Source organism: Megalops cyprinoides, chromosome 10 (genome assembly GCF_013368585.1).
Source record: "Megalops cyprinoides isolate fMegCyp1 chromosome 10, fMegCyp1.pri, whole genome shotgun sequence".
Taxonomy (NCBI): domain Eukaryota; kingdom Metazoa; phylum Chordata; class Actinopteri; order Elopiformes; family Megalopidae; genus Megalops; species Megalops cyprinoides.
The window spans coordinates 8710874-8738176 of record NC_050592.1 but is presented as its reverse complement, the minus strand read 5'-3'; the positions used below and the strand labels follow the sequence as shown (position 1 = coordinate 8738176).

At 40.3% G+C, this 27303-nt stretch overlaps 2 protein-coding genes and 1 long non-coding RNA gene across 4 annotated transcripts; 1 reads left to right on the top strand and 2 right to left on the bottom strand.

Annotated features, from left to right (window-relative positions):
- Positions 1-2234: 2234 nt before the first annotated feature.
- LOC118784194 lies at positions 2235-7854 on the bottom strand. Of its 2 annotated transcripts, XM_036538269.1 has the most exons (8): positions 7786-7854; positions 7087-7365; positions 4643-4915; positions 4271-4363; positions 3729-3747; positions 3471-3502; positions 2765-2811; positions 2235-2422 (listed from the first exon to the last, which is right to left on the bottom strand). In XM_036538269.1, the coding sequence occupies exons 1-8, from the start codon at positions 7817-7819 to the stop codon at positions 2315-2317; spliced, it is 885 nt and encodes a 294-aa protein (XP_036394162.1). In that variant the 5' UTR covers positions 7820-7854; the 3' UTR covers positions 2235-2314. The 2 variants fall into 2 exon arrangements, with proteins under 2 accessions (XP_036394162.1, XP_036394164.1); XM_036538271.1 differs by lacking the exon at positions 4643-4915.
- A 2687-nt stretch (positions 7855-10541) lies between these two features.
- Positions 10542-12194, bottom strand: LOC118784238. Its single transcript, XR_005005236.1, has 3 exons — positions 12082-12194; positions 11885-11911; positions 10542-10845 (listed from the first exon to the last, which is right to left on the bottom strand). It is a non-coding gene; the product is annotated as an uncharacterized LOC118784238 (long non-coding RNA).
- An 8526-nt stretch (positions 12195-20720) lies between these two features.
- cacng6b (calcium channel, voltage-dependent, gamma subunit 6b) lies at positions 20721-27038 on the top strand. The gene is made up of 4 exons (XM_036538273.1): positions 20721-21111; positions 24035-24109; positions 24506-24643; positions 25034-27038. The coding sequence occupies exons 1-4, from the start codon at positions 20721-20723 to the stop codon at positions 25252-25254; spliced, it is 825 nt and encodes a 274-aa protein (XP_036394166.1). The 3' UTR covers positions 25255-27038.
- Positions 27039-27303: the final 265 nt, after the last annotated feature.

Here is a 27303-nt window from a genome sequence, read left to right as displayed (position 1 = left end):
CTAGCGATTCTACACAAAAGTGTTTCCTTTAGTTATGTGACTCTAAGACTTTACCGCCCCCCACCCTTTATTAATGGGGGAAAGATGGGAAATGCCTGTGAAGGAACAGCTAGCCGACCATAATTGTGGGTTGGCTGAGTATATGTGAAAAAACAAACAAACAAACTCCAAAAATGGCACAGGCACACCTCCCAATCCAAGACAGTCCAAGCGAAGTTCCTGCCTCATCGACTCTTGGGATCTCCTTGCGTGCCATCGGTCTTCTGGGCTTCACAGCCACCAGACCAACAGCGCTGAGCCGACATTTAGTCTAGTATTTATTCATTACGATGGCACAAAGGGGTTAAGTCCAACTCTCGGCTTCATGGAACTGAAAGCGAACGGGTGTCTCTGAAATGCTGTCTTGCGAGTCCCAGTGAACCAACAGCATTACAAATCGACCGTCCTACGGTCGCTGTAGGCAGCAAACAAGCGCTGTCTACCGGCGTCCGGGTGAAAACTAACATCGAGAACAAAACGATCAAAGCCGTTGTTAGCTGCAACAAGTGCTGACCTTTGATCTCCCCATCCAGACTACGCCAAACCAACAAACACCAGTTTAACCCAATTCGAATTCGCCGCCATTGATTTTGTGTCTTCCCTCTCCCTCCTCTTCCGGTCAGCAGTGCACCTGTTTCATGCCTACCTGGAAGGAAGGCTACTTTAGCTGCGTAATTAGCCTACATCAGCAGCGAGTGTCAAATCAAAGAAACAAAACCAAACGTGTTTAGGATATTTAATAAATATACTTGTAATTTTGTAGATTAGATAAAGAAATAATTATCCACCTCTTTTATCAATATACGTATACCAAAGTATTTTCGATTGATGTTGAAATTTTGTGAAAAGGAAAAGCGGAAATTTGATTCTTTTGAATGATTGAGATGTTTGTATGATGTAAGATGTTTATTTTTCAGACAACAGCATGAATGTAAAATATTTTTTGCTCAACCTTTAATTATTACGGGGGAATTTCATATACACAAGAAGAGAGGGACTGATTGTAAGCCGAATTTCAATAATTTCCTCCAGGACCTGAAGAATCACGGCAATGGAAGGATTAAAAAAAAACAAAAGGTGCAAAGGCTTTTGGACATTTATTTTAAATATAATCTTGTGTAATGTTTAATTATACTGTGTGGCTTTGTTCCTGTTCATAGTTTGTATAATACTGTTGTAAACAAAGTTTTTAGGAACAAAAAACTTTGCAGTTGTGACCCTATCCTAATAATACTATAAATCATCTGTGGAGATCTTATATATGTGTGAATTTGTGTCTGATTATAATTTGTGATGTCAGAAAGAGGACATGCAAACTCATGAAAGATAGATAATTCAGAGTGTTCTTGGTCAGTGAAATAAAGTCAGAAAAACTGAGCCAGATCAATAATTTAGAATTGCATGGCAAATCTTCCACTGATCATGTTCAGATGCTAGAACCTTTTGGCCTAAATTTTCAACAAGAACAGTGAATGAGATTCTGGAACAGCACAGCTAAAGTCTGAATGGTTTGTGATACAAATGCCGACAGTCTTTTATGTTTACAGTGAGACACTATCCCACACAGTGCAGAAAATACAATCAATCATAATACAGTAGCAGGCGCAATCAATGATATTCTTTTGTACTTATGTTTGACTAAACATGGGTTTTGTCCACTTCTTTGTTCACTTCCTATATAGATTAAAAATAAATTAATTAATGTTTAATGTTAATGTAATTAGTGTTTTCAATGTTTCAGACATGGAGTAATGCTATCTCTGTAGTAATACCAGCTTACAAAATAGCCACCATTAATGACAATCTGCCATTAAAAATAATTTATTGATGAGTAAATAATGTAGAGCATATACAAGTACATCAGGAACTAGAATGCAGAGCAAAAACAAATATATTCATCGATCTGTGTCTATATACTTTGTGTGTCCAACCACTTTGGCAAAAATGATAGGGATATAGCTATGCCCTGTCCATCAAACCAAAACAGAGTGAGCTGTTCTTCTTTAGATAACATCTCAGATGCAAAAAGACATACCAAAAGACTAATCTGATAACCAGCACAAAAGACAACGTAATGCATGGAAGTACACATAGCAGACATAGGATTTAAGGCTTAATGTCTTAATGAGTTCATGTGTCAAGCGTGCATGTGTGTGTGTGTGCGTGCGCGTGTGTGTGTGCGCGTGTGCGTGTGTGCGTGTGTGTGTGTGTGTGTGTGTGTGTGTGTGTGTGTGTGTGTGTGTGTATGCATTTGTGTATATTACTTTGCACTGTCTCAGTCTGTCTTCAGACTGCTGTACACCACACTGTCCTGTGAAGGCGCAGGGTATGAGCACTGAGGAGCCATGTGATTGATAGAGGAGTAAGTCACGTCAGAGAGAGTCTGGGGGAAAAAGAAACCAGTATCCAATCACACACCAGGTATCAAAGATATTTACAAAGATAGACAGACATGCAGACACTTTAACGTAGACAGCACCATGCACTCATAGCTAAATGAACCAGGTGCATTCCCAGAGCACAGATACACAGTCATACGTTATAGTATTACTAGCAATTTTCAGGGATTTTTTTTGTGTTTTCACAGTTAAGTCATTAAATCCTCAGACACATTTGCCAAGTTTGTAAACCACTGTCTGTGATGTTTGAAAAATGTTTGCACATTACATCCTACACTATTACAGTGCTTAATACCATAGCTATCATTCTGTAGCTTTGTACTTACTGGGTCCTTGTTGTGTTCTTCTTTGCTGGCCACACTGTAAGAAGCCTCTGCAATATGAACACACGACAGTATCTGTAAACATGAGCACTGCACTGGAGCATAAAGGATAAGTACATTACTAATTATCTGCCTTAATTCCATATTCCAAATTGTGATGGACTCTGATCCAGATTTCTGTGTGTGTATCTGTGTGTTGATGTACTGTAAACAAGGGTTTGGTATGTTTTCTATATAAATGAGAACATATTATGCTAAGACAAAATCAGGGGTAGGTAGTTTCATTAATATCAGGCCCTAAAACATATGTAGGGCAACTGGCTTAGTTACAATTAAATGGCTAAGTAATTAATTTATATTTAATAATATTATATTAATTATTTATTGAAGAAATAATATTATAACTGAAAAAACTAACTTAAATGAGGTCTGCATTTCTGGTTTCACTATGAGGCAAGCTGAAAAAATCTTTCTTTCTAATGCAAATATCCCACTAACTATCTTTTCTTCAACACAGGATTTAAAGCAGGTACAGCTAAAGTGATGTAAAATCCATTTTGGTAGTCAATGAACATTTCATTCAAATATGATTTTTTGAGATCAGCAAGAATAAAAAACTGCGAGTCCCCAATGGACAAAGTCTGCCTGATACTGTGTAGTGCACTGTGCGGTTTAGAAATGAATTGTGTTGAGGATCGCTGATACTTACCCGCAGGGTCATTGCTGGGAGTAATCGGCTGCCTGTATAAAAGAAACCATAATTATATTACAGACACGTTATAGGGAATAGAGTCATGCACAGAGGCAGACTGTGCATGACACACACAGCAGTTGAAACACCATGAGCACACACTGTGGCTAGACTGTGTGAGCACTGAACATGTGACAGAAAGATTAGGATTACAGCATCATATTTTTGGTTAAATGCATTTAATGATGGAGTTTCTAAGACACTGAAATGTCTCACCTGTTGGATCTGTGTTTTTCTGAAAAACAAAAAAGAGGGAAAAGCAGGCTGTTTATTTTAAGATTGGTCCTAGTCAAGACACACAGTGTTGGGTCAAGAGGATTACTTGTAACTATGTAGTGCAGTTCTCCTCCAAAAAACTTTAAAGGTTAAACGTTTAAGAGATAAATTACACATATGGTGTTCAGATTGTAGCCCATCACTGTCTGATGAATCATTTGGGAGTGAGAAAGGAAAACTGCATTTCCACGACAAAAATAAATAAACACATTTTAACGATAATATTTGCCGTAGGTCTCCTTCCTGCTTAGAATGTGTTTAGCATAGAATTTGATTGCCGGTCCATTTTTTCAGCAGAAGAATCCCGCTGATTCCAATCCCTTTAATTCAGTGTGTTTCACACTGGCCTCTTCCAATCCCTTCAATTCAGTGTGTTTCACACTGGCCTCGGTATCAGCTTCCTGTGTTCAAATTCTGATGGTATGTGACAGTACTCATACACACAGGCACACAACAGACTGGCCATCGGTGGGGGTACTCACTGTGTCTCCAGCACAGACAGAGAGCTGTGGCACCCAGCAAGATCACACACGCTGCAGAAACCCCTCCCACTATGGGCAACCAGCCTGAAATTCCTAGAAATTAAGAGAAATTAACCTAAGTGTCAATGGTTCCTTGAAAGGAGAACCAGTTCAGGTCTCCTGAAGGGAGGAGTACTTTATATCAGGCATGTAAAATGAGGTAGTGTCTTCATTAGTCTTGCAATCAATACTAAATATCAAGGAAATCTTCACATTAGATGCATACCAAAAACCTAAAATGATAACTGGTACAGACATTCCTATTGTGTGTATGTGCTTTAGCACGTGCAGAGGGATAGAAAGAATAGCACAGGTCTGTGAGCAGTTTCTCACCAGTGTCTGAAGGCCCCTTAGGTCCAACACAGTCGCTTTTCGCAGAGTTTAACCTTGTATACTGATAGCTACAGCAATATTTCAGGTTTGGCTCATGGGGAACAGTGAAGGTGACGGCACTCTCTCCTGCTCCAGCCTGCTTCTCTTTAACATGACTTTCACTCCTGGTGTCATACAAGTGGAAGACAGCTCCAGTGATGGAAGGGGGGGCTTCACAGTGGATGTGTGTTTCAGTGTCGTGAGTGGAGACTGAGATATTGGGCTTAATCAGATCTGAAAGGTATAAACCATACAGAAATATACATTCACAGGAAGCTTGGCTTGCAAGTGGGCAGTGCAGAACTACTTTGTTTTCTTTTTTTTAATCTGGGGAGGACAGGGGAAAGGCAAGGAAAAACAGAGGGAGCAGGAGAGGATTGTGAGTGATGCATTCAGTAGATGCATGTCACAAAATATGGGGTGTGGCGTTTGTATGTGTATGTGAGTGTGTTTATGTGAGTGTATGTGTTTGTGTGTGGGTGTGTGTGTGGGGGGGGGGGGGTAGTCATTCATGTTCTGTATCTCATTAACATGTATAAAGTTTTACTGATTGTAGAACAAGAAGGGCAGGTATTCAGTGAAGAATAAACTGGACTATCCCACAACAAAAATAACTTTGGATGCTTTAGGAATCCTTCCATCTAAATAGCTTTCCTAAAGGATTCCTAAAGCACAGTTACTATAGAGGGGTTGCTGCAGATGGAAGTGCGTGGTGTCCCATCTTTCTTCTCGGAGTAGTAACACTTCATTGTGACATCAGTGAGTACACTGTGGCTCCTCCCGCTGAGCAGTGCAGACCCGGTGAAGGAGCGCTCACAGCCTGAGCCCCTGAATGTTGCTCCATTAATTATGAACGTGCAGTAAGACCCAGGGCCAGTGTTATGGCCACTGCATCTCAGTTTCGCATCATCCGAAAATGCAATGATATTGACATTCACTTCTAACTTTGCTTTTGGCAAACTACCTGAAAAAGACCAATAATCATTTTAATTCCAATATTAAATATCCAATATTCCAATTATTGGTCTATTTTTTTATTCCAATACAAGACGTTTGTCTTTCATCAAATCAATTACACTGTAAGCACTTTTCCATATGCATGCTTTCATATCACATCAGTTTCACTATGCTCTTGATACTTTGCTAAGAGCAAGTGTGTGTGTGTGTGTATTTATAAAGAATGGGCTCTATAGCTACTCTGTGTTGCTTGAGCACAGGCTTGAACAATACTGAACCATGCAGGATGTGAGTAGTGCAGATATGTTTTACAATGATCCAAAATTTTGAAATTACACACTGGCAGTTTTTCATATCCATCCAAATGATGTGACCTTGTGATGTGAGCCATTTTTACCTCAAAGATTATATAGAGTATTATGTATGAGATTTTAAAGCAACAAAATCAAAAACAGACTAGCTACATGTGGCTTTCCTGATCCTTAACCCAGGATAACAGTTTCATAGTTTTGATGTTCCAGAACGAAATAGCTCTTCTATCAGAAAAATACAGTAAAGGGCAAGAATTGTGTTGACATTAGTCAAGGTATGAATTGTGTGCATCCTGCAAATAGATTAAATCAATTTGTTGATCACTTATTCACACCAACAATATCAGAACAATATCAGAAGTACAGATGATCAAATTTTGAACGGATCCCTGCTTTAGAAGTTGATCAAAGTTTTGGAGATAGAGGGCCAATTTGTGGATCTTGTTTTGGTTGGAGGGCAACAAAAGAAAAAAATGGCACACACTGAAACTAAATCAAATCCAAACCTGCACATTTTTATGTACTATACATTCAGTATGTCTCAAGACAGCAACAAAAAGCAGAATCTTGAACCTATTTATATGAAGTTCTTAGGACAGAATCATTGATTAAACAATCAACAATTGAACTAGCAACACTAGCAACATCAACAATAAAAATATCCTAGTATCAGTCTTTACGAATGGGCTTGAAGAATGACACATTACCCCGTTCAATGGAAAGTGTTTTTGTCCAGCTGTCTTACCTGTAGTAAAAGTAAACATGGTTACAGAGACACCCTGAGAGTGTTTTGGGATGGGACCAAAGGTGCAGCATGGGGTTGTGCAATAAAATGACTGACCAAACACAATGTAATACTAAAAAGACTGTAGGACTTTTGTGACAGGTATGCACTACCCACAGCAATGGCACCAACAAAAAAAGAAAGCAAAAAAGAAAACAAATCCTAACTATATTTGGAGCCTACCTGCACCTCCCTTAGTCCCTCACTATTACTGGCTAGTTAAGCTCATTCCTAGTGTAACAAACAAATCCAAGTCAGCAGGCTAAGTGTAGAGAAACACAACCATTGTGTATGTGCTTTAGGATGTGCAGAGGAATAGAGGGAAAAGCAGAGGTCTCTGTGCAGTTTCTCACCAGTCACTGGATGCTCCTTTGGTCCAGCATAGTCGCTCATTACAGAGTTTATGGTTCTATACTGATAACTACAGCAGTATCTCAGGTTGGGATCGGGGTCGTGGGGGACAACGAAGGTGACGGATCTCTCTCCTGCTCCAGCATGGCTCTCTTTAATGATATTTTTACTCCTGGTGTCATACAGGTGGAAGACAGCTCCAGTGATGGGAGAAGGGGCTTCACAGCTGATCTGTGTTTCTGGGTGGTGAGTGGAGACTGAGATATTGGGCTTAATCAGATCTGAAACATATAAATCATACAGAAATATACATTAACAGGGTCATAATACTGGATGTTTAGCTGGCAATTGAACTACCTTGCTTTTTTTCTTTTTTTACCTGGTGAGGACAGGAAAAAGGGAAAGAGAAACAAAGGGAACAGGAAAGGATTGTGAGTGATGCATTCAGTAGATGCATTTAATGTCACAAAATATGGGGTGTGGTGTTTGTATATGTATGTGATTGTGTTTATGTGAGTGTATGTGTTTGTGTGTGTGTGTGTGTGTGTGTGTGTGTGTGTATGGGGGGGGGGGGGGGGGGGGTCATTCACTTTTCCTGCTGCATTAATGTACAAAGTTTTTATTCATTATAGTCAAGAAGGGAATTCAGTTAGGAATGAACTGGACTGTCTGCTTTGGATGAAAAGATTCCTCAAGCTTACCCAGCACAGTTACTGTAGAGGCGTCACTGTACATGGATGTGTGTGGTGTCCCATCTTTCTTCTCGGAGTAGAAACATTCTATTGTGACATCAGTGAGTACACTGAGGCTTCTCCCGCTGAGCAGTGCAGACCCGGTGAATGAGCGCTGACAGCCTGAGCCACTGAATGCTGCTCCATTAATTATGAACATGCAGTAAGACCCAGGGCCAGCGTTATGGCCACTGCATCTCAGTATCACATCATCCAAAAGTCGAATGACATTGACATTCATTTCTAACTTTGCTTTTGGCAAAATACCTGCAAAAGACCAATAATCATTTTAATTCAAATAACCAACTTACACTTGTCTTTCTAGTTACCAACTCAATTACACTATAAGCACTGTTCCACATGTATACTTTCATATTGCACCAGTTTCACTGTGCTGTTCATGCTTTGCTATGAAATGGCTGCTGTAGCTGCTCTATGTTACATGTGCTTGGGCAAGGGCTTGAACAATATTGAGCCACACAGCATGAACAGTATTGCTGGTGTGTTTTATGATGATCTAAAATACTGGCACTCATACTGACACTGGCACTGGCAGTTTTTCATATGCATCCATTTTTCAAATCAGTCTCAACTTTACACAGACATTTTCAGCTTTGCTGGCTTTGCTCTGTTCACTTTGCTGTATGTATGAGATTTTAAAGCAACAAAATACAACATTGACTAGCTACATGTAGCTTTCCTGATTCTTAATCCAGAGTGACAGTTTCATTGTTTTGATATTCCAGAAGGTAAGCTCTTCTCTCTATCAGAAAAATACAGTACAGGACAGTAGTTGTGTTGACATTAGTGAAAATATGAATTGTGTGTATCCTACAAATAGATTAAAACAATGTGTTGATCACTTACTCACACCAACAATATCGGAACAATATCAGAAATGCAGATGATCAAATTTTGAATCGGGTCCCTGCTTTAGAAGTTGATAAAAGGGCCAATTTGTAGATCTTGCTGTGGTTGGAGGGCCACAAAAAATGGCACACACTGAAACTAAAGCAAGTCCAAGTCCGTACATTTGTATGTACTATACATTCAGTATGCCTCAAGACAGCAACAAAAGGCACTCTTAAACCTACCATTATGAAATTCTTAGGACAGAATCCGTGTTTAAACAATTGAACTAGCAACATCAACAATAAAAAAGTGTCCTAGTATAATGGGCTTGAAGAATGTCATATTACCCATTTCAATGGAAAGTATTTTTGTGAGAGTCTTTGCCCAGTTGTCTTTCCTATAATGATAGTAAACATGTATATAGGCGTGCTCTGAGTGTGTTTTCTGCCGGGACCAGAGGTGAGGCATGAGTTATGCAATAAAATAATGGGCCGAACACAAGGAAATACAAAATGGACCGTAGGACTTTCATTGTGACAGGTATGCACTACCCACAGCAATGGCACAGAACGAAAAAAAGAAAGTTATGACGAAAACAAATCCTAACTCCTTGTGGAGCCTACCTGCACCTCCCACAGTTCCTCTCTATGACGGGCCAGCTAAGCCGGTGCCCAGTGCAGCAAACAAATCCACATAAAAAGGTCAAAGCATAGTCAAACACAATCCAGGATCAAACACCAATGCAGTTTCTCAAACAATGTTATTCAGTAGCCAGATTCAGTTGTCAGCTCAGTCCAAACACTACTCACACCCTCCACACTTATCCCTAAACACTACTCACACCCTCCACACTTATCCCTAAACACTACCTCACTCCCACTGAGAGATTGGGAAGCCTTAAAAAAGCCATGGGAGAGTTCAATGGCAACAGGTGTGTGACTGCAGGCTCACCTGCAAAGTGGCTTGGGGCCAGTCCACCAGGGAATGGAGCCACTTTGCAGGTACCTAGCACACTTCCAACACGACTCACCTGGTCCCGTTACATGTTTAAAAAGCTGATAAAACAATAGTAAAACTGACTCATCTCTTTGTCTCTTATCCTGACTAAAAAGTGACAATTTTCTTTATTTAACACTTTTGTGTTGTTATGTTTACAAGTTAAGTACACCTTTGTGCAGCATGAAAGATTACATGTTTAAAATACTGTACATTTCTATAGAAATATCAACCTTGCCCAGACAGCACAAGCTGTAGCACCAATTCTGTTCTTCCAACATGTACGTAGGTTAGACCAATCTTGTCTCATTTCCAACACCACGAACTAACTGGCAAATAAAAATATACAATAGTGTTCTGTTAGTTAGCTAGTCATGTAGCCTGTACCATTATCTGACTGAAATCAGCTTAGCAGCTGACACTTTCTGTTTGCTAGGGAAATTTAAAGGGACAGTACTTTGAAGGGAGTACAAGCTTTAAGTGAATACTGACTTTAGGGCATAAGCTCTGCAGGGAGGGCTGCACTTTGGGAACCCGTATTCAAAAGCAACTTAAGAGTCACTAATTGTGTTTACCACCAGATGGTGCTTTAGCACAGGCTTCCTGATTTCTGCAGACATTACTACTCATTTAAACAACATACAGAGAATTCTCCTATTCAAGGGTTTGTGACAGCAAAACTAATCAAAGATCAAATGCAGAAATTAATGTGACCATGTAATGGTTAGGATGGTCAGGTAACTTTTTCTATTATTACGACTGCTAAAAAAAACAAAACAACACAAAGCAAAAATCATATCATGGTGCAATGATGAAAAATCCACCCAACAGGCCTAAAATGTTAATTATCTGATTAATCTGATGTTTGGGATGTAAAGAGTGACTCACCTTTTATGGACTGACTGTCACTGCGTGGAGAGCGAGACTGTGGGTCCAAGCCCACAGTGTAGTCACAGCTCACCTCCCTGCTTCTCACAGACTGCAAAACTCTCTGCAGATCACTCATCTTCGCATCAAAGTGACAGACCCCGGTTTTGCTCCACGTAGTATTGTATGGATCCTTTGTATCTCCACTGTACGAGTAACAGGTGATATTATTACCCTTCCGCTGATGTGTTTCACAGACCACGTTGACCTCCATATCGGAATAATCGACACTGAGATTTGGTTTCTGTAGCTGTCCTGTGAAGACAGAGCATAAACCTCACACACCAGGCACCCAGATATTTGGTCATTACTAACAGATCCAAAGATACTAGAGATACATTCCTTCATCTAATTAGTAATCAGTATAACATGAGAATATCATTAATATCAGAAGATTAGCACATATTCAAAACCACTGGAACCATTTTCTTTAAAAAGAGATTCTATAATATGCAGAACGAAATAGTGTCAAGAAACTGTGTGTACATTTGTAATCATTGTTACAGGAGGCTCTGATGACTGGTTGATGCAACCGTGCTGTAGAGAGGCAACATACAAATTAAAAATAGAAGTAGGACAACAGGTCTGGGTATAGGTATACTATGAATATAAATGTTGTTAAGAGAAGTTTAAGACACGTTATCCCGTTAGTCTTGGGAAAAGACTTTTTTCATGAGTTTTACAACTTGAGTGAGGCTACTGAAGATGTTTCTTGATGTGTTTTGCCAGCACAACAAGATGACATGAGTGGAAATGAAGAAAACATTGGTTAAATTATACTCTGGCAAGGCAGATGCTAACCAGCTGGCTGTATTTCTGGGGGGACTCAACTCCACTTTTGCATTTCATTAATGGAGGGAAACAGATTCTGTTACCTTAACCAAGGTATATGCAAAAGCCATCAAGATGCCCTGTGATGGACATTTTTCTTTTGTGGTGGAAGCCACAGTGTATGGATTCAGACAGCTCAACTCTGAGAGTCTGTTCTTTCTACTGTAAACTGATTGCAGGAAGGAAGTTCTCATAGGAGTGTAGGTAGCAAACCAGCCCGTTAGCTTGTCTCATTAGCATGGGTGCATTTGTTTCACTTCCTTCTAAAGCAGAATTTTTATTCCATTTCCCCATGCAACTCCATAGCGATCCCCACACTTATGTGTGCAAGCAGCAGCATTGCTTTCTCAAATGCAATGTATTTAACAGAGACATCATATAGCTCAAAAATATGTGAATTATTCATACAGTTAAGATGTGTTATACCTAACTACAGATGTATTATAATTTAAAAAGTACTGACCTTCAGATACAGTTTGTCTCAGGAAACCTAGAGAGAACCCAGGAGGATGTTATTTACGTACACATTCATCTAGAAATGCAGGTGTTTCCTTTTGCTCAATATAACTTTTCCTTGACTATGATTAGTTCACTATAACAGAGAGCGTGGGTTATTTTTCAGGAACAAGCAGTGAGAATAAAAAAGAAGGGATAACTCACAACACAGGAGAATGAAAATGAGTTGAGGGAGAGAAGGCATTCTGAAGACGAGAAGCTGTAATGAAGAACTGGTGGTCAGTGCATCACTACGTAAGTAAAGAAGTTCTGAGAAATTTTTTAGCAACAGGAAAACCACAATGAACACATGTTGTCCTGTCTGAAGAACAGAAATTTAAAGTGAAAACTTAACACATGCTCTTCTTCTTTCTAAAAACATGTGCATTTTTGTAATTGTGCTTAGTACATATGTATGTACTATACTGTTAAGACAGCAAAAATTAGTTCTTGGTATACAATGGTATACAAAAAAAGAAAAAGTATATTTTGGGTTGAGGATTTTACAGAAGCCTGTAAGAATATTCTTACAGAAACACAAACATAGGTTTATAGTCCAGGCTCACAATGTGCCATCCCTAATGTATACAAGAGAATTTGCGTTAAATAAAAAAAACAAAAAACAAACATGACAGCAAAATGTCCCATTGACCTGATCAGGGTGAACTTGATTTAAAGATAATGCTGGTCAGAACAGGATTGACTGTCATTAAACTGAATGATTCAATGCTTCTGCTGATGGTATCTGGGTCAACAGTGTCCTCTTCCTCCTCGCATTTGAGATGGTTCAGTTTCTTCGGAGCTTACAGTAAACTGCTACATTAAGTGGCTAAAAGAAACTACACTGAGTACTGTGTAATGGATCAAAGGTGGGCATGATTCACTCCATTTTAGACTCTTATAGGCAATATGAGAAGTGTGCTGCGCAGTGTAAAAGTGAATCCATACTTTAAAAATATTTATAAAAATGAAAAATTCAAACATGCTTGGAAACCCAACTGTGCCATGTACAGAAACACGTTTCAAAAATGAGTCCATCACTTGCTAGCCAATGACAATTTGGACTGTTTGTATCAGAAGTCAGCTGAAAATGTTGTATTGTCACTATATAAGGATATTCAGTTTAAATGTTTATTCATGGTACAGTTTAACTTTTCCCCATATTTGATCATTAAAGCACCTTGTGTTAAAAATACAAATATATATCAACTTGTGTCTAAGGGTAATGATTTGCAAGGTATGTTAAGAACAATTTAGAAAGATCCCAGCTAGGGCTGCATAATTACTTTTTAAGAGGCTGGTTAAAGGGTTCACTCCACATCCCTGACTGTATAACTCTCTCACTCACTCCTACCCATCGGTCAGTTGTACTGTCAGTTGTCTGTCACTCATTCGTCCAGTATAAACAGGGTTCATCACCTGCACTCTGGATAACAGCATCTGCTAAATGCCAGTAATGTAAATGTATTGCTGCTACAATCAGAACAATTTCATCAGAAATGATCTGCTCACCAGCACATTCGGTTATGCACTAAAACACAATCTATGCCCAAAGTGCTCAAAATCAAAGGTTAATCAAAAAGTTAAAAGGTACTTACAATGATGCAATGAGACAATAAAAGACAGGAAATGAACTAGACCAAACTGAGGAGTTTTAGTGAAATACATTAGTGTGGCATGAACCATGTGCCATTTTCCTTTGTGACTATCAGCAGTGTCTCATCATTCCTAGTGTGAAATATTCCATCTTTCGTTAGAATGTTTTTTTGAAAATTTTAATTAGTTCAGTGTAGCTCCCATTTATTATAATCAGAACCTTCTTGTACCTTCGGACATAAAAGTCACTCTCGTAGCTGATGCGTTGTTGCCGGTCCTCTCGTGTCTTTATTAACCAATCTTGCGCTAAATGGTCAGAAAGCCACAGACTGTGAAAGCTCCACACATGAGCAGGTGCATACCTCACACAATGTCACCCACAGCAGGTCCGTGTTGGAGGGCAGATGAGAAGGATGTTATTTCAGAGCACATTTTGGATACATTCTGCCGTCATCCTTCCAGTTCCTCAGTCAATGAAGACAAGGCCGATTCAAAACAAAACAACAACATACCACAGAACTACGACAATAGCAGAAATGATGGACTTTGGAAATCATAGCTAAATCACAATGCTAACAGCGCTAATGTCATCTCAGTGACATAAAGTCAATCTGCAAGAGGTAATCTTACAGAAATAGCATCTCATTACTTTTGAAGGAGCAAAGCATTGTCAAAGCTAGACTCTGGCTCCCAATGATCTTCAGGTTTTAGCAATGTAGGAAGTGAGATGTGTCTTTGTTTATAGTTGAAGTCAGTAGGCTAGCTATACATTTTAGCAAAAGGCTATCATGTGTAAATTCAGCTTTATTGCAAAAAAGTCCCATTTATATTCAAGGAAAAAATCTGATTCTTGTTGAATGCCACTTGATAACCCCATAAATGTTGAGGTGATTTATATTAGTTTGAGAATTGACACCCAGAAATCACTGATGATGCTTCACACTTTATTTGTGTATAATTAAAATACATAGGAATAATTTAGTCCAAAGAAACAACTTTTCAAATCAATCACTTTTGTATGAGAAATGCTCATTCATATAGTAAAGTTAGAGTTAGCAAATGTGCACTCTGGAGTATTACAAAATGCCTAGAATATCTGACCAACATTAAGAGTACACATGTACACCCTTCGTCAAAGTGAGCGGTCAGTGAAATTTCAAGTGAAGTCAAGTGAAATTTCCTCTTTCTCATGCACAACACACACAACCACATGACTCAGCTTGATTTTGAGGGGAGGTGCTGAAAGCAAGTGAGAAAAAATGCACTTTGGGCAAAGCCACTGAATTTGTGCAAGCTTGATTGAGGTTTGTCCACCCACACACCCCCTACTGTGAGAGCAAAGTTAACACATACTTGCGATGTAGGTGTAAAATGAACATGTATGAGAGGGTATGGGCTTGGTGCTGCACTCCTGCACAGGTGGTGGCAACTGCCATGGATAGAACATGTTTTATGATGAATTTATGGTTTCTTTCTCAACTTCTTCTTTTAGAAGGCTGTCAATATGCATTGTTTCTTAATGGATAGCAAATGTTGCCAGTTGCATATATGTGTATATCAATCTGTCTAAGCTCATATGTAAATTCAGCTTCCACTCACACATAATTTTATAACTTTGAGTATTACTGCATGCATGTGGAAACCAGTGACTGTATGCCCACATGCAAAGCAAGCTTGCAGTGTTTAGAGAATGTCACCTTTTTCAGGAGTTGCAGATACAAAACACATTGGCTACAGAAATAGTTGCTATCTACCGTCGAGTAGCACCATATTTAGCTGCCTAATCTGTAATTCTATGAAAAAAGTTTGCTCATAGAATGCTGAAAAAATACTATCAGTGTTCATCAGTGGCAGATCACACCCTTTAGCACAGCTAAAACAGTGAGATATTATCACTCACTTGGCGGTTACAGGGTATCAGAATAGCATGAAAACCGACTGGAGGGGGAAGGGGAGGGGGAGGGGGTTGGGTGCTCGTTTTGTTCCCTCCAGGAAATGGAGGTGTCAAACATAGAGTATGTTTACCAGACTTTCCACTGTGGAGGTACTTCTGTGCCTTTTGCTCTTTTCTGACCAACTCTTTGTGGTCAGTAAGTAAAATATTACCCACATGGCAGATGCTTCTGTCATGAGGTTGCCAGTTTGATTCCCAGGTAGGGGGAAACTGCTGTCATATCCTTGCGCAAGAGTGAATGACCTCACTAAATATCTAGCTGAATGCATGGATAGTATGAAAATCGTAAGCTCTATAACTTGATCTGAATAAAACCATCTGTCTAAAAATGTAATGCAAAGAAGTCATCCTGTACCCAGAAAACCAGACAAAGTTTATGAAAAGACCAGATGTGGTCCACATACTGTATGGCTTTTTTGTATCTTCAGTGTGGAGGTTACAGGTGAAAATATGGAGAGATTTAGATTTTTCTGGCTTAACCTGACAGATGACATTAATCTCCCTATCATTGCTGGCCAGAGAGACCCTGTGAAGAGAGAACATAAAACACAAAAATACTGATATTTACATTTCTTGGTCAATATTAGCAGGTCTGCATTTCCTCATCTGTCCAGTAATCTCTATGAAAAGAGAAAATCATTAATAATATCAAGTGAAAACCTCTAAAATCATATAAAAATTGATTCAGTATTAATTAAAAGTATATAGATTATGTCACAAATTTGTGACATGAAAATATTTATATTCTTAGCAATGCATACATGAGCTGTTTCCTATCTATTAATTCATTATGAATATTTCGGGACAGTTGGCAAAAAAGTGAACAAGTAATAAATTGGTATTAAGTTTACAATTTAAGAATACTGAATAATCATAGACATCATTATTTTAAAAATGTACAATGTTCAAAAATGTTCAAAAAAAAAACAAACTCTCACTCTCATTTTGTTCATTTCCTTATGTTTATTTATAATATTTAATATTTAAATATTATATTATATGAACATATATTAATTATATTATATCTAAATATTAATAATATTTATTAATAGTAAATATTAAATATAATACTGCTATTAATGTAATAATAAATGTAAATAATGTAAGTAATGTAATAAAATATAATATTTTTACTGAATTAATAACATTAATACATTTTTTAATAAATTTGTAATAAAATTGAATCTCGTCTATCTGTGCACAAATTGATGAGAATGTAATGATAAAAACTGAAAGGAAATAAATCTCCAAACAACGAAGCCTGTACAAGCAGCATCATGAAAGCTATCAAGGCATCTTGTATTGATGACATTACGGTGCACCCACGGCGGCTGTTTTTACGGCTCCCTCTCCGTGGTTACTTGATTGCCGGGTGATATCATGCCACATCACGTGGCGCGATCACCCACCGACCGAGGACTCCAAACGATGGCGGTGAAACCCAGCCAAGGACTGGATGTGCTCGCCTGGCAAATCCAGCTAAACACCTCCCCGGGGGTGTCTCAGAAATGCAGCATTTTCCAGAAATCTTCACATTCGTTCGGAGCTCAGAGCCCTGAAGATGTTTAATTCTTTCAAAAGGCCTGGAATTGGTGGCTCTTAAGTGGCTCTCAGGATGCATCCATATTTTTTTGCCCTCTCTCCGGTAATGCTTCCCAAACTGAGCTCTTGTTTCTTTAGATTTGATTAAGCTGTTTATAGGCCCTTGCTCGGGATTTGACATCACTTCGCTGTGCATACTGTGATGCAACCGGTCTGCCATGAAGGATTTTCAGTTGATGTTGTTTAGGCTGCAGCGCTATCTGCTGGTCACTTTGAAACACTTCTACCTGTAATTATCACTGCATTGTTTCTCCCTGTGGATTGCAGCCCTACACACGTGCAGAGGGCCTTTTCATTAAAACTTATGTCCCTCTTTTGAAAAGGACATCAGTTAGGGTGAATACCTATAGATTGAGACATTTACATTTATTCATTTAGCAGACGCTTTTATCCAAAGCAACTTACATAGGTTGCAGTTCTTTACAATGTTATCCATTTATACAGCTGGATATTTTACTGAGGCAATTGTGGGTTAAGTACCTTGCCCAAGGGTACAGCAGCAGTGTCCTAGCGGGGATCGAACCGGCAACCTTTCGGTTACAAGTCCTGCTCCTTAACCACTATGCTACACTGCCACCGACAAGACAAATATGAAAGGGATAGACAAGGACAACAGAGAGGAGACAAGAGTGAGGAGAAGAAAGAGGCAGAGAAGAAAGGGATAAGAAAACAAAGCTGAATATTCAAGGAAAAGAGATGGGAGAGGTGTATCTTGGAAACACTGATTGACCGGACACTGTGATACAGAATGCAGGGAGACAATGCACCAGGCCTTTTGGGAATCTTTTTAAAGGAACGGTCCTCTCTTAAAGGGAAGGTGCCTTCTGCTTCACCCCACTGTCACGTTCCCCAATGTGTCACTCCACCGCTGCTGAACCCTCCCCTTTTCATTTGGAATTCCTTCAGCCAGTCCTCTCCTTTCATGCTAAAAGGTTTGTGCAGTGAAAAAAAAAAAAAATTAGAATGAGCAAATCACCTAGCTCTAGTATCACTTCAGTCCCCCCCCCCCATACCACCCCCCCCCACCCCAAAGCAAACTGCTCTCTGTGCTCCTTTCCTTTCCTGTCTGTGGAAGACCCCCATGACTCGTCTCTCTACTTTTGAAATCGCAGTCTTTCATTCTCTGAGTGATGCAGTATCAACAGTTGCCCTGGAGTCTTTCGCAATATAAACAGTGCGGTGTCCCTTCCTCTTCCTCTCTCTCTCTCTCTCTCTCTCTCCGTCTCCCTCTCTCTCCCCCTCTCACTCCCTCTCTCTTAATGTCATTAACAGGTGGTTTTCAAAAATAGAACAGAGACGCACGCGCACACACACATGCACACACATGGCCAGACTGACACATATACACACATATGCTTTTACACCTAGGCAGAAACACAGGGGCAGATAACACTTTGACACCAGTCCACCTACACGTGCACACACAAGTGTGCACGCAGTACTTACAAACACAGACAAAAACGCATGTGTCCATACTCAAACACACCCACACATGATCCTCGGTCTCCCTGCTCCCCCTCCCAGCCCTCTCCTCTTTCTCTGTCCCCCTCTCTCTCCCTCTCTCTCTCTCTCTCTCTCTCTCTCACCCCCTCTCCCTCTCCCCCCTCTCTCTCTCTCTTCTGCTACGCTCCCCCTCCCTATCTCTCCATTGAGTTTCAAGTGTGTCTTTCACTCCGAACTGAACAACACACACCAAACAGGTCAGCAATAATTCTTATGATTGTTGCTATCGGTACAGCGGTCCTATCTGAGACTGAAGTACTTGCTGTTGAGGTTGTTGTAGGGTAAATTGTGTAGCTGTGACAATGTGCTACCTTTTGCTTAAGTTGTTTTATATTTGTAATCACATCTGTAAGTGTTACTGCTAGCAGTTATTGCTAGCATTACTTGTTGCTGTAGTTCTGCAAACACTTATAAATGTTAATAATATTATTCATGCTGTTGCCAGAGTGAATAAAATGTTAAACATAGTTAATCTGTTGTTGTTTAAAATTCAAGATTAATTATTTAAAGTGCTTTGTGTGTTGTTTATTACTTTGCTGAATGATTTTTTGCAGAAACAATTATATTAACAATAATTATTGTAAAAATTACTTTCATTAGCTGATGGAATTATTTATTACTGTGAAACGCAACGTTGCGTATTGGAAGTATATAGCTGCGGACATTTTAAACCCCTGGTTGTTATTGTCAGTAATGATTTAAGCAAGCTCAGATGCATACACAACTGGCCCATTATATGAGTGTTTAAAATAACCCCGTCCATATTTTCTGTGCGCCTGTTTGGATGTGGTGCGGCACTCCCTGCTAGGATGTTACAGTATGAGGGAGATAATTGATCTCTTCCACAATGGCTGCCAGTTCTGTCAAAGGGACTTCCCTTTCTGCCATTTTGAGAAGGGCAAAGAGTTGGCTCCGGCTGTGAAGCCTCATTATTTCTAAATACTTGAAGACATGAAGCGATCACGCTGTAATCTTTTGGAGTGCTCTGGCTGTTTATGCGGTATTAGTGTGTTTGCTCCCTGGGCCCTCTGTGCCCCAAAGGCTCCATATTAATTACCATAGTCCTCTGTCAGTCACGTATTAACACCTCTCTTGTGTGTGCTGCAAGGTTGAACCCAACCTGTCACCTCTCAGTTTACAATTGGGGGACATTAACACTGAAAGTCAAACACACAGTCAGAGGGAAACAGTGACATGCAACGTGTGTCCTGTTATTATTGTCTTGGTGGTAAATTCATACTGATCCGTTTATCTCGTAACAGGGCCTTTATGACACACCCAAACAACCCTGTAGAGTGGGGCAGACTTAGTTTGTTGTAAAATAAAAAGCTGTTTATTGTGTGGATAGTTCCTCTTTTTAAATCTTTGTTTTACGATGTTTCTGTTTCTTTCATTCTCTTTCAGGGTTTTCTCAAAAAAAAATTGCACCCTGTTTTTTTGTGGTCTACCTGGCCTCTCTCCCTCAACCCTGCCGCCCATTTCACGCTACTCGTCCCACCTCTTTCTGCCTCCTCCCCTCTCTCCCCTTTCCCTCCCCCTCCACCATTTCTCCCTCCATCTCTATCCCCCCTGCCTCCCTTCCTGTCTCTTCTGAATCGTATCTCACTTTTCCACCCTTTCTCTCTTCCTCTTGAATGATCTCAGCCTGTGTCTTCTCCTGCAGGTCTGCCCTCTGATCCTACCCTCCCGTATCTGTTGTTTTTCTCGAAATCCATTCCTTGCTTTCACATTCACTTTTATGTTCCGTTGGTCTTTGTCACATAGTTTTCTACATTTTTTCCACCTTCGCTGTTCTCTTTCTCCAACTTCGTCAACGCCACCAGTTCCAGACAGTTTATTCCCATTTTCATCCAGATCCTACAATTGTATTCATCCCTCAGACTAACTGAACCCCGTTTTTGACTTGAAACTCCTCTTTACTTGCCCTCTCTATCTCACTGCATCCTCCTCTCCTTCACACTTAAACTGTTACCCTCTCCCTTCTCCCATCACCCTCCAATAATCCTGTCTCTGCTTCTAGACTCATTCTGACTCCTCTCTTCCCTTGAGGTCTTAGCTCTGTAGCTGTGCCCTTTCTTCCGTACCCTCCGGACCGCTCTGTTCCTCTCCGTCCCCCGTTTCAGCTTTGGCGAACCTCGCGGAAGTCGCCATGTGGTCCAATTTCTTCATGCAGGAAGAGGAAGGGAGGATAGGTGTGGCAGGCGTGGGTGGGGCCGGGGGAGGGGCCGGGGGGCTGACGGGGGCAAAGGGGACGCGCGGGGGCATGGGCAAGCGAAGGGGGCACACGGCATCCAGGATGAGCGACAGCCAAGAGGGGAAAATCAAGCTGGCGTTTTTCGTCGCCATCGTGGGTGTGACGCTGACCGTCCTGGGTGTGGGCACTGAGTTCTGGGTGGAGCTGGCCCCGCCAAAGAGCTTCTTTAACAACCAGACGTGCCTGGCCGCTCACTACGGCCTGTGGAAGGGCTGCGTGAGGACGCTATGGGTGTCGGACATCGATCCCGAGAGGGAGAGCTGCGGGCCCGCCGAACTGCCCGGAGGTGACTGCACTCTCACTACAGAGCTCCTTATGGGACACCACAGTTACACTGAGATTAGTCTGGTGATTGGGTGGCTGTAACATTATTATGAGATTACTTTGGTAGCAATATTGGATGACTACAGTATTACATTAAGATTAGTCTGGTGACAGTATAGAACAGTATTACCATAGTAATAATGGCTGTAGGAGATTACTATGGTAGCAATATTGCATGCCTGCAGTGTTACTGTGCAGTTATTGTAGTGACAGTACAGACTGACTTTCAAAGTACAGCTGGGACCCACTGAACGATAACTGTACACAGGAGAGCTGTGAACTCGCCAAGCTTCCTGGATGTGAGTTCTCTCACATAACAATATTCCTGTGGGATAATTGGGTGGGGTAAATTAGAGCTCTGTGGTATACAGTAATGTTAAATACATCATTGTGGGATACAGAGTCTCAGGCAGGAGGGTGAATACTGCTTTGATTTCTAGACTGCTGAAGGAGTGGGTTTCAGTCCTGGGTGGCACAGTGTTGTTGCACAATTAAACAAAAGATAGTAGTTTACCCAGATTGTTCTAGAGGAAACTACTGTCAGCACAGGATAGATTCCTCTGTAGGGAAGACATCTTGCAGGTGTGCCAAACAACCTTATCTCTACAGTTGTTAAGTGATTACTACAATGTTACTATATAGGCTACAGGGATAAGGATGTCTTTCTGGGAGCACACACTGCAAGGCTGTGTGTATTGTTTTAAGATAGTAAACTCTTATGTGCTGGAGGAATATAAAGCATGTATGTATATGCAATTAGTCACTAACATGAACAGCCTTTTGATGTATGTAAAAGTTGTATACATATATTGTATGCATTGTATACATACATTGGGCTCATGTGGATATAGCTGATATGACATTTTTACACTGATCATGTTTACATTTGCACATGTAATTGGCATTACCAAAACAGATGTATATCACATGCACATAAATAACAGGAGGAGGAAAAAAACAACCCACGTTTGACTTCATGCCAAATTTATGGCCATAGTCATTTGAAAATGGATATTCAAATGAAAAAGGATTTTACTCTAAAACATTTATTCCATTAAATGTATACCTAAAATTAGCTATAATGAAACTGTTTGAAATGTCAGATGTCCAAATCAGATGACCTACTCTTTGAATATTGGCAAAATTATTTCAGCAGCCTCTAAAAATGAAGGGAAAAATGAGTGACAAATATAACAGTTAAACACTGATAACATAGCATAGCAGTTTATTTAAAAGCTGCCCACATTTATTCATATATAAAACATGCCTTATCTGCATTATGGTCATTCAAGTCTGATTTGTTGAACATGTTCAAAATGTCCAAATTTTGACAACATAATGTGCTAAATTGTCAGAAATTTTCCAAGTTAACATTACACAGAAACAAATGAAATCATATCATCTTCATCAGCATTTGGCTGCATGCAGCTAAATGTGTCATTGCTGCATTGGTTTATTTTGGGACTCTGGGATACCTGTCACTGTGAACATTAGCACACGTTACATCTTTTCATTACATAACATATTTAAGTCTGAGCTTTTAAGGCCATCTTGGGCTTTTCTCTGGGAAAAAAAATATCAGCAAGAAAGTCAGTAAGTGTTTGAAAATAACAGCTTTATGGATACACCACAAAAGCCAAGGAAATGATCAATTGCAACATTGCAGTCAGATGCCATTTTAATTCTGCTGTACAAATCAATATTTATGCCCCAGCTGTCCATGCAGCTTCCTGTGTTGCCACTAAATGATCAAAATATCTATTGCATATGAGAATCTACTTTGTATGCAAATATAATATAATATAATATAATATAATATAATATAACACAATTGCCTAACTACATATCTAGGAATGATTGCTCTGCCAGGGTGTCCTTTTTGTCACTGTCTCTGTCTGTCTTAATTAATGAATCTGTATTTACATAATGTTAACTTATCAGTTGTACAGTACCAGTCTAAGTTTGGACAGAACTTTTATTCTTTATTTTTCACTGTTTTCCACATTTTAGAATAATAGTAAGGGCATCAAAAGTATGAAATGACACAAATGAAAGTATGCTGTGACCAAAAAAATGTTGAACAAATCAAAACAGATCTTATATTTTAGATTCTTCAAAGTAGCCAAAAAATATTTTTTGGAAATAAGTCTTTAGATAAAAATATCTTCGAATGCATGTTTCCCATTATCTTAATTAGGTGTGTCCAAACGTTTGACTGGTATTGTATGTGTCTATATAATGTCAGTTGTGCATCAACTGTATAAGGCTTAAATTATGAGACTTTGTGTACATTTTCTTTCAAGCCTCCCCTGCCAGTCTGTCCATTTCCCATTCACCATTTCACTATTATTAATACCGTATGTCCATTCGTATCTGTGCATGTAATTGTGAAGCCTAAGCCCATGCTGTGTGTTGTCTTGTGCACACTTGCATGGACAGGACAAGACATATGTCCATTTGAGGACCTGTGCAGATTTCTGTATGTCGAATGTGTGTAACGTCTGTGTTTCTGTCCCGCTGAGTCTGTGTCCATGCAGCTTGCAAGTTCACCAGTCATCACTATGTGCTGCTAAAGCTGACAGGAATCTGACTACTTCACAGTTTTCAGTCTATATATAGAGGGAGGGGGGAAGAGGCAACAGAGAGGGACAGAAAGTGAGAGTGTCTGGCTAATGCGGCAGTAACCACCTCTCTCTCTGTGTTTCTCAAGTGCCATATGTATACAGAATCCATCTGACTATAGCCGTCCTATAAGCCCAAGCGTATTCTTATTTAAATAGGGATGCTGCCAGAGAGGATGATGGGAAATTATGTTATTATCCAATGCATTGTCCGCTAATACTCTCTCTCTCTCTCTCTTTCTTTCTCTCTCTCCATTTCTTTAGAATCAAACTGCACGTACTTTAAATTCTTTACATCTGGGGAAAATGCAGTTATTTTTAAGAAAACCACAACGAAAAGTAAGCCTCCATCGTCCTTCCTTCTCCCCCTTTCAGTGATTGTCTACACCTGCCTCCCCAGTCCTTCTCAGACCCAGCGTTAATGTCTTGGGTAGGCCTTCTGCGGCCCCTGTGGAGGGTATTCTGTAAGGGCAGTGGAGCATCGTGGTTAAGGAGCAGGACTCGTAACCTAAAGGTTGCTGGTTCAATACCCTTCTGGGGCACTGCTGCTGTACCCCTCGGGCAATGTATTTCACCCACAATTGCCTCAGTAAATATCCAGCTGTATAAATGGCTAATATTGTAAAAAAAAAAAAAACTATAACCGATGCAAGTCTCTCTGGATAACAGCATCTGCTAAATGCCAATAATGTAATCTAACCTAACAAATATTCATGTCATCACTCATCTATCCAGGTCTGAATATCGCTGCAGCCATCGTGGCCCTGCTTAGCCTTTTCATGATGGCCACAGGTTCCATATGCATCATCATGTCCCTCAGCAAAGGGGTGCAGTTCTTCCTAAAGCCTGCATCCTTCTGCTTCATCCTCTCAGGTGAGGCTGTCCACCCCTACTTCCCTCCATTCAGCTAATTTATTCATATGTGAGCCGTTTAGTTAAACAGAGCAGAGTCTGTTTTTTTTTTTTACAGAATGCAAATTACAGTGTTTGCTATTTTCCCTCTGTTTTTCTGTTTGTTTAATGGTCAATGTGCACTGTATGTATGCAAGCTTTGCCTTCATCTATATGTCTCTCTTTCTCAGCGAAAAGTCCAAGACAGTGTGTGTGTGTGTGTGTGTGTGCTGTTTCAGAGTGTTTCTCTCAGTGTCAGTGTGAAAAGACTGCCGTCTCCGCGGCAGTTCCGTTCGTGCGGTCGATATATCTGGCACTTCACTGACACCCCCTCCCCAATCCGACCCCCATCTCCGCACCTCTCTCCCTCAGGCTTCCTGGTCTTGGTGTCTCTCATCATCTTCCACCAGTCGGTTCTCTCCCTGCTGGCCAGCGACCATTCTGTCCCGCTGCACCACGAGCTCTCCTGGTCGGTGGCCTGCGTGGGCACGGCGGGGGCCATCCTGATTGTGGGTGGCGTCTTCTTCCTCTTACTCGCCCTTCCCTACAGCCCTTGGGAAAGATGCTTGCATCACAATCGCAGCGCCACCTAGCTGCCCGGAGTCACTAAGTCTACATAGATAGTTTTATATTGTGCGATTTCGTCAATTAAGAGATAGATGGACATACTGACAGACAGACAGACAGACAGACAGATAGGGATACACTGTATATACTTACAATGTAACGCAGGGATAAGGAAACAGACGTGGCCCAACACAGTTTGATGGTATAAAATGGAACTGGGCAAACATAAGCAGATACATTAAATTTATGACACTGTATTTCATTTCTGTTTCTGAACCCAGACTCGTATAACTAGATACGCTTCCAAGAATACGATGTTTATTTCTGACAGCTGACTGGGAGCCCGCAGTGGTGGAACAAATTGGCCTTGTTCCACCGGGGGCTCAGGGTGTGTATGTTGGCCAGGGTTCCCTCATCATTCTGCTCTCGGCAACCTGAGACTCGTCCGGGCACCTATGAGCTGCTCAGATGACGCTGGGGAGATGTGCCTGTCCTCCTCTCACCGTCTGCTTCCTGGGGCACTGTGGGGCTCCCCTGTGTGAGTGTGGAGGTTCCAACAGTGAGACGAGCCTAATGTGCAATTGGCAACCGCAAAGCTGTTGGGTGGAAAAAGGGGGATCAGTAAACAGAAAAATTAAGACGAAAGAGTAAGGTATTTACGGTATCACACCACTGCCGATAACCTGATATGGGGGTCAGTTCATCAAAATGCAAGTATATTTACATAAAATAATATATCTAACTGCTTACTCAGTAACCGTTTTTTGTTTTCTTTGTCATAATGCCAACTATTTGCCTGGAAGCCAAACTACATTGAGATAGGTGTGCTGAGGGACGTGGTCTTATACATTGCTGTTCTGCTTTTTGATGAGGAAACTGCCTTGCTAATTGCTTTGTATTCTCGCATAGAGTGAGTGTCTGTGCCCTGCCAATGAAATGGAGGGCTTACACCTCACTGCAAGAAAATCAAAAGATTTCATTTTGAACTATACGCCACAGGTGGCTGACCTTGGTTCTTAAAAGCTAGCATCTTCTGTTTTTTTGGTTGATCCAACATTTTTCACAGTTAGTTGACAGGCCCATATGTTCACAGCATTAATAATAAATCAGTTAGACCACAGAGGTTGCCAGGAATTAGAGCTCTCCAGGAGAAAGGGAAAGGTTTTTTTTATTGCACAATGCTTTGCAGCACTTACCAGGACACACACGGACAATAATATACTGTAGATTGACAGAAATCCTTATAGTATTTAAAGACGAAGTGTACCAAAGCCTTAATATAAAAAGAACATAAGCCTTGTACAAAATGTTTATCATAATCAAATACACATTTTGTCCAAGTTCAATGCAATGTCAGGCACATTTTGTGTATATAAAATGTATTAAAATACAGTTTTATATCTGACAGAGTATTGAAAAGACTCACTTTACAAGCACAAATCTGTATATACATATATATATGTTTATATTTAACTTAAAAGTGTGACTGCGGGAGTGTGACTAAGGGGAAATTTTACAATGTGTCCCCAAATCCACTCCATTTTGATTTGCAATGGTATCTCAGTGCTTTTTATTTGTGTCGTCGTGTTCTCTCTAGCAATGAATATTGAAAATGTATAGCAAGTGTTCTGTTTCTATCTAATTGTGTATTCATGTCTCATTGGGTTTCACTGTGATTTCAGTTGAAATATCACGTTTGACATACGGAACTGAGCTGTTGGTGATTTTTTTTTTTGAAAATGGTAAAAAAAATCATTTAAACCTTCTCAGTCTCTGTCTCACTTATTTGACTTATTTCCCCTACATCATTCTAAATGCATATCCACTCCTTCTGCACATATCTTCTCCCTCCTTTTCAATTACCTTCTTAATCTCTTCGCATTCAATTCCCTCCCTCCCTGCCCCCCTCCTCTCATCGCAACACCCCCCCCCCCCGGCCACCTCTATCCCTCTTCCTCTAAAATTAGCACATTGCTCATATGAGCACATAGTGCTGAAATGGATAGGAAACCTAATCCATGAATTTAAAGTATTCCCCCTCCTAACTCCCCCCACTCCCCCCCCCCCCCCCCCCC